At 37.0% G+C, this 7,585-nt stretch overlaps 1 protein-coding gene across 3 annotated transcripts in view; it reads left to right on the top strand.

The window, feature by feature from the left end:
- LOC107754764 (cAMP and cAMP-inhibited cGMP 3',5'-cyclic phosphodiesterase 10A-like) overlaps positions 1-4,159 on the top strand; it is a 79,333-nt gene extending 75,174 nt beyond the window's left edge. For all 3 annotated transcript variants that reach the window (XM_016571346.1, XM_016571347.1, XM_016571345.1), the window contains exons 19-22: positions 251-362; positions 533-613; positions 833-921; positions 3,514-4,159. In XM_016571346.1, the coding sequence (XP_016426832.1) occupies positions 251-362; positions 533-613; positions 833-921; positions 3,514-3,634 (403 nt within the window). In that variant the 3' untranslated portion in view covers positions 3,635-4,159. The remainder of the gene's footprint in view (positions 1-250; positions 363-532; positions 614-832; positions 922-3,513) is intronic.
- The last annotated feature ends 3,426 nt before the right edge of the window (positions 4,160-7,585 follow it).

Below are 7,585 nucleotides of genomic sequence, written 5' to 3'. Positions count from 1 at the left end.
TTTTTTTTTTTTTTTTTTGATCAATTGGACCAAACTATGAATGAAAAAGAGAATTACATAATGTTCTGTCCCAGCATTTATTGTGTGGGTGCTTTGTTAATGTTATATGACCCGCTTTTTGAAACATATTACAACTTAATTCAAGCAAAGCAATAGATGTTAATGTAGAGAATTCCTAGTAAATGTAATTAATTCACAGCCTGATCTGATCCCGTTGATGAATTGCTGGTTGATTATTTGTCCACCGCAGGGACCGTGTGATCGGTCTGATGATGACGGCCTGTGATCTCTGCTCTGTGACCAAACTGTGGCCCGTCACACGACTCACGGCCAATGACATCTATGCTGAGTTCTGGACTGAGGTAAGCTTTAATCATTGTAAGCCAAGCATGAATCGTTTTATTGTAACAATATTGTGTAATAAAGTAAATCATTGTACAGGTCTCTGTATTGTTTTGAGCGGTATGTCAAATTGCAGGCCAGACCTCTGAAGGAAATTCAGTGAAATTGTTCATCTGGTTTGTAATGATAGGGGGATGAAATGAAGAAGATTGGAATGCAGCCCATCCCTATGATGGACAGAGATAAAAAGGATGAGGTTCCCCAGGGACAGGTAAATGAGAACTTTCTGTCATTATCAAGCTCCTAGAAGAACGTTGCTTTTCCTATCCCATGCCTTCACGTCGGAAATGTGCCTTAAAAGTTGCCTAGGTAGGCAGCTCATTAGGTTAGCGGTTATATTTACTTGTAGAGTAAATGCTAAATTTGAGTTGAGAAGCCATTTTTTAAATTTTCCTTTCTTATCCGAGTCCTGTTTTTCTCATGTTCTCAGGTGGGCTTTTACAATGCTGTGGCTGTTCCCTGTTACACCACCCTGTCAGAGCTGTTTCCTCCCTCCGGTCCTCTGCTTACAGCCTGCAGGTCTGTCACACGCTCAACACAATGTTTGACTGCATGAATGCTCCAATGCTGTCATATAATTATCCGTGATCGTAAGCACTTTAATTAAACAAATTGAACTAATTGACTACTATTTCAAAGTCTGTTTGGTATAACTAATATTATAAAACAGATTTCTGGATGAGCCTTGTTCAATATGGCTATAATCACTATATGCAGACCTGTGACCGCACATCAACCTCATCAACATCAATTTTATATTAATGAGCCAAGTGGCTATGGTGCATTACAGGCTAATATTACTTAGTGGAAGCATTGCTTGTTGTGATGAATATAATTTTAAATCATTAATTGATTTTTAATGAAATTATTTGAAGCTTATATTAATACTATGCTAGATTTTATTTTTATTTTTAATTATGTATGGTTTTATTGGTCACACTTTATTTTAAGGTCCAATTCTCGCTATTAACAAACATTAACTATGACATTTGCCTCAATAAACTCCTAATTTGCTGCTTATTAATAGTTAGTAAGGTAGTTGTTAAGTTTAGGATTAAGGATGTAGAATATGGTCGTGCAGAATATCTGCTTTATAAGTACTAATAAACAGCCAACATGTTAATAATAAGCAACTAGTTAATAGTGAGAATTGGTCCCTATTCTAAAGTGATACCGTTTTATTATATATATTGCATATATATGTTTAAAGCTAGTGTAATGTTGTTATATCAGCAGGTTTTTGACCTCTTTCTGTGGCATGAAAGTTGCATTTCAAACACTGTTCAAAGAGCTCCTGTTTGGTTTCAGACTAATAAGCAGCAGAATAATTCCCTTTAGCTACTGTAGGTTCAATAAGTTTAGCACATATTCATAATCTTTATACAATACATCATTTTCTTTCCCGCTCTGAAACTGGAGTTAATTATGCTGCTTTGCTCTGGTCACATTAACCGACTTCCATTATGTAGCCATTGTGCTAGTTCTGATGTGAGGATGGGTCCGTGTCTAAACTTCTCCCCCCTGCGCCCCTAAACTGGTCGAATGCTTGCGAGCCTCGGTGACCTTGATCTGTGGGGAATGCAAACACAGTTGACGGCGCAATTTGAAAAGCCGTGCCACTGCGTCAGCACCAGGTTTCCAACTGGAATGTGTGGGCAGCCGGCCCAGACGCTCCGGAGCCCTGGTCATTGTGAGATCAGAGAGGGACCAATAAAGGACATCAACATCTCTAATTGAAAGAGAGAGTCTAATAGTCAACCATTTTCACCCTCTGTTTTTGGCCTGCATGCTACATAAATGGAACAAAAAGGACAGACCTAAACAAAAAAATTGAGTTAACAAAGTTTTAGAGTTTACCACCTGACAGCATTGCTTCTGTTACTCTAGTGACAGCCTTCGAATGGCATTTTTAGGGTTGTAACAACGAATCAATAAAATGAAAAAAAAAAAAAATCAGTAATGAAAAATGCAAATTTTATTATCGGTTAGTTCGATCCATTATAAAAAAAAAAAATTATGAATTAAAGTATGAGAATTACGTAGTGACCAAGAAAAAAAGTTAAACAAATCAAAGCTGTCTTTTATTTCAGCAACACTTCTTGGCTACTTTTCATGTTTGTTTGTTTTTTTTCTTCTTCTTTTCATTTTCTTTCTTTTTTTAATAAAAAAAAATTGTGAGGAAATTCATAAACAGTTACACTTTATATTTTATCTGAAAATGATCATTTTAAGCATTTAAAGTGCCCCTATTATGGATTTTTGAAAATTGCCTTTCATGCAGTGTGTAACACAGCTCTAAGTGAATGAAAACATCCTGCAAAGTTTTAAATCTGAAAGTGCACCATGTATAAAGTTATTGTCTGTCAAAAGAAATAAATGCATATTATAAGACAATGAAAGTGTTTTTTGCCCTTGCATGCATTTCAACCTGTTGTTGGGGACTCCCAAAACCAAAATATTAAAATATTTCATTACCCATAATAGGGGCACTTTAAGCATAAATGCATTTGTAAGATTTTAAAAGAAACTAATTCATTCAAGTTTGTCAAAATTTTTGACATGAATTACATTCAATATTTAAAATTTTGTAATAAATTCAAAACGTTCAACACAGCAACTGTTACCATTAATCAAATCACCATTAACCATATACTTCATAACCAAAATATATATTTAAAATAGTACACTACCTTTCAAAAGTTTAGGGTTGGTAAGATTTTTTTTTTTTAAGAAGTCTCTTGCCTCAGCTCATATGCATATGACCAATCGATTTATGTATTAAAATGCCGTTTATTCCTGTGATGCAAAGCTGAATTTTCAGCATCCTTACTCCTTTCCTCAGTGTCACATGATTCTTCAGAAATCATTCCAATATGCTGATTTGCTGCTCAAGAAACATTTCTTATTATAATTTTGTGCAATTAAAAAAAAAAAAAAACGGGGACACATTTTTATGTCCAGAGGTGAAAATGTGAAAGCAAAACATGCTACTTCTCACTTTAGTCACTTAATTTGTGACGGGATTTTTTGTAATTGTTTTGCAACATTTAGGCTATAGACCAACTGTTGTGTTTTTGCTGTGATAATGTGAAGAGCTCTCTGTGTTTGCAGGGAAAACCTGGCCCAATGGGAACGAATTGTGCAAGGAGAGGACACCTCTGCGTGGGCTTCCACTGACGAGGCTGAGCTGAGCGAGACATCAGACAGTGGACCAGTAAAAGTGGACAACTGAATCTGTGGCACCTGTCCCACAGCACCACCTACACCCTGCCAAAGACACTGGTCTTCCTGTGGACAGTCCCACTTCCTGCAGAGACAGGAGGAAGCGCAGAGGGCAGGCGGGGAAGGATACATTCAGAAAAATAAACAAAACATAATGTTACCTCAGTGGGTGACGGAGGCGTACACTCGAATGACATCAGGGCTCCCTCGTTGATGGCTGGGACTCAAGTCCACTCTGTGTGGGATCACTTCAGCAGAACGGCAGTACTTTTCCTTAGGAGGGTGCTTCTGCATCATTTCGCTTAGGTGTTTTTTCTTTCTTTTTTTTCAGTTTCTTTCGTGGTTTTACATTTGAAGGGGCCTTAAATACCAACCCGAGTTACGATCTGGTTGGGTGACTCGTAACTAAGATGGTTCGTCTAGTTTAAAATGGTACGTTTTGTCCTGCTGTGGTCAAAATACGCAAAGCTTACTTGAGTGGATTTATTTTTTAAGACAGACAGAAAGAATGTTTTGTCGCATTTGAGGTGAAAGAGGCACGATAAACCCATGGTCTGATGGATGTTTTATATAATATTTTGAGCAAAAATGTTTTGCAGTACTTGAATGAAGAAATACAGCCTATTCTGAGTGGAGTTGAAAACAAAAATCCCCTAAAGCGCGTCCTTCCAAAGCAAAGAGCTTTTGTGACGGCATAAGTTTCTCTGAACCTTCCTGGAGTCACACACAAGTCACGGTGTTCCTCACTGAGATCTGCAGCATCTTCCAACCTGATAAGAAGTTTAACCCGTTGAAGCTCATAGTGCTATTATTTATGCTGCTAATTAAGGAGTAAATAAAAATGTTCATTTCTAGGTGACCTATCCCTTTAACTCTGTGGACTAACCCCCTTCAAAATAACCCAACCTAAAACAAACAACAACAACAACAAAATTACTGACCAATCCTATCTTAGTAACTGGTGCATCCACCATAAAACCAGACAAACTGTTCCTCTTTTCTAATGTAAGTCTATGAGAATCCTGCATGTTTGGTTTCTTTAAAAGGAATTGGATCGAAATCAGTTTCCACAGCACTTAAAAATATCTAATAGGCTAATGACAACAGAAAGATCAACATATTATGTTCCCTTTTTCCAAATCGAAATAAACCTTGAGAAGTTCATACTGTGGATGAAACTTTGTAACTCTCACGCCCAAATCAACATGATTCACAAGTCTTCAAAGATGATTGTTTTTGTGTAATTCAAACACATTCTTTACACAAACTCAGCAGAGGAATAATGCTTTGCAGTGTCACACTTCTTCATCGCTTTATGCTCCAGTTTCTATGGGACGTTCTGTAAAGTTTGTGTGAGCAAAGAACAGTAACCAATGGGACGGGAGCTTAGTGAATGGGGCAACTGAAAATGCATCTGACACCGACAACTGCACTTTCTGGAGAGTAAGGTTTATGTCTTCTACATAATATGTTGTCAAATGCAGGCAAAGGTGAATTTCAAGTTGCGACCCAACAAAAATGTTTGCCTTCGTTTCAAATGGCTGAACTCAGTTTGGTTTTTTTCTTCTTTGTATCCGTGCAGTCCCTGCAGACAGTGATGGAACTCTGACTGATGGCCTTCTGTAAATACTGCAGGACTGATGAGTGAATGTAATCAATACCGTCACAAACTGCTTCAAGATGCTTGTTAGTTTTTAAGTGTACCAAAGGTGTGTACACCATCGGATATGGGGATGTTAAACATGGCTTCCAATGGTTGTATTGGAACGGTTCCAATACAACACATGGCTCCGCACTGTGTAGAGAGACCGAGTTTGGAGATGTAAGCTACATTCTAATGGTGCTATCTTAGGCAGTCATGCACTTTCTGATCCCGTGCGCATGCGAGTGTGTGTTCGCTCTGGAGTAATGCTACCAACCCCCATCTACTACGGAGTCCGAGTTGAGAGGATCTATTCAGCACCGCTCACCTCCGTCACCAAGATCATCCACAACCAGTTGTCTTTCCCCCCATATGCACTATGTTTAGAGACTATTATTATTGGCATGCGACATGCGCACTGTGTGTAGAGAGATTGAGTTTGGAGATGTAAGCTACATTCTAATGGTGCTATCTTAGGCAGTCATGCACTTTCTGATCCCGTGCGCATGCGAGTGTGTGTTCGCTCTGGAGTAATGCTACCAACCCCCATCTACTACGGAGTCCGAGTTGAGAGGATCTATTCAGCACCGCTCACCTCCTTCACCAAGATCATCCACAACCAGTTGTCTTTCCCCCCATATGCACTATGTTTAGAGACTATTATTATGTTATTAATATTATTGCTCCTATTATATTATTATTGCCACAATTATTGATTATTACCATTGTTATTTTGTTAATTAGAGTTAAATTTTAAATTAACTTATATTTTTTATACAAAGTTTAGCATTTGTGTTTTGTACAGAACAAATTGTACATTATGGAACAAAGCGAATGGTCATTTAGAGAAACTGCATACTGTTGCCCGAGATAAATGTCTCGACTCTAAATGTATGAGCAGTAATTACTTTTATTAAATATTTCTGACGAATACAAATTGTGTAATATTTATTCTGTGAATATTATATGGTTTTTTTTACATTACAACAATTAATCTATTTGCCATAGTTGACTTGAAGTGGAAACGGCACTATGTGCAATTATTTTAACTAATATATAGTAGTAAACAAAAATATATAGAGTAATACACAAACATTACCCTGTTGTTCAGAATTTTTTCTGTGACTTTTAAGCAGCATGTGGCATGGTGTCCTAGCAGAGTATCACAAATAATGCTTTTACCTGAACATGATCCACAAGTGTCCAAATAGCTCATCTTAATTTTGAACATATATCTAGAATGAATACAGGCAAAGTGAGACATTTCAGTTTAATCGTCTTCATTAAAATCAGCATTAAGTTAATAATATTCGGAATGACACAAAGGTTTTTTTTTTTTTTTTTACCTCATATCAAGGTGACACAGAAGGGTTTCTTAACATCAAGGTGCGTGTCATCATACCACATGAGAACAGTAAGGGTGGGAAACATGGAAGGTACAATGACAAAGCCATGTACAATTAAATAAATTAATTAATAAAATATAATTTTAAGGTTACGGTTATGAACAGTCAGTTTTGTGACTGTTGTTCTGGTATGGGACACAAGTGTGAATCAGATTTTCCTAAAAGGAGAGGGTTAGAAATGCTTGCGTACAGACACGGTTGGAATCCAGCTGTGAGATAAACTACTCATCATTGCTGCGGTGCTGAAGATGTGACGAGTCCATTCTGAATCGTTTGCGTCTCGCGCCATCTATTGCCAAAAAAAAACTATAAATCTTCATTTTAGCTTGTCATAAACTTGTGCAAGCTCTCCGTCCATAGTAACATTTCAGAGAAGTTTTGTGAACCGAATAAACCGATTCATTGAAAAGAGCAGACTCAACCGAGCGAAGATTCAAACTAAAGTCGTGGTATTTAGAATTCTATTACAAACCAACGCGTAATAGACATATTATGACGTAGCCTGTGCCGATGCGAGTAATTTGAACGTTAGGGAAACATTCAGTGTTTGCTGGGCCTTTTCTTTTATGTAGCTTTTTGTTTGTCAGTCAGTTAAAAAAAGCCCAGCAATAGTGATTCAGAAAGAAGAAAAATATCCCCGTGATAATGATTAAAACTTTAAAAATAGCCAGCATGAAGCATTGCGAATGATGTAATGTCAAATAAAATAAATAAATAAAATTATGTATTGCTTTTATAGATAGATAGATAGATAGATACGCATAAACACACACACACACACACACATTATCATAAAATGATGTTGTATTTCTATCTTTCACCAAACATTTTACCTTGAGGCACTTCACTGAATTTGTACTTAGAAAAAAAAAAAAAAAAACAAAATGTGCCGGGGGACAAAATGTTAAATATA

Source organism: Sinocyclocheilus rhinocerous, unplaced genomic scaffold (genome assembly GCF_001515625.1).
Source record: "Sinocyclocheilus rhinocerous isolate Xijiao unplaced genomic scaffold, SAMN03320098_v1.1 scaffold232, whole genome shotgun sequence".
Lineage (NCBI taxonomy): Eukaryota > Metazoa > Chordata > Actinopteri > Cypriniformes > Cyprinidae > Sinocyclocheilus > Sinocyclocheilus rhinocerous.
Note: the sequence above shows the minus strand (reverse complement) of the source record. Positions and strands in the feature narration are given on the sequence as shown.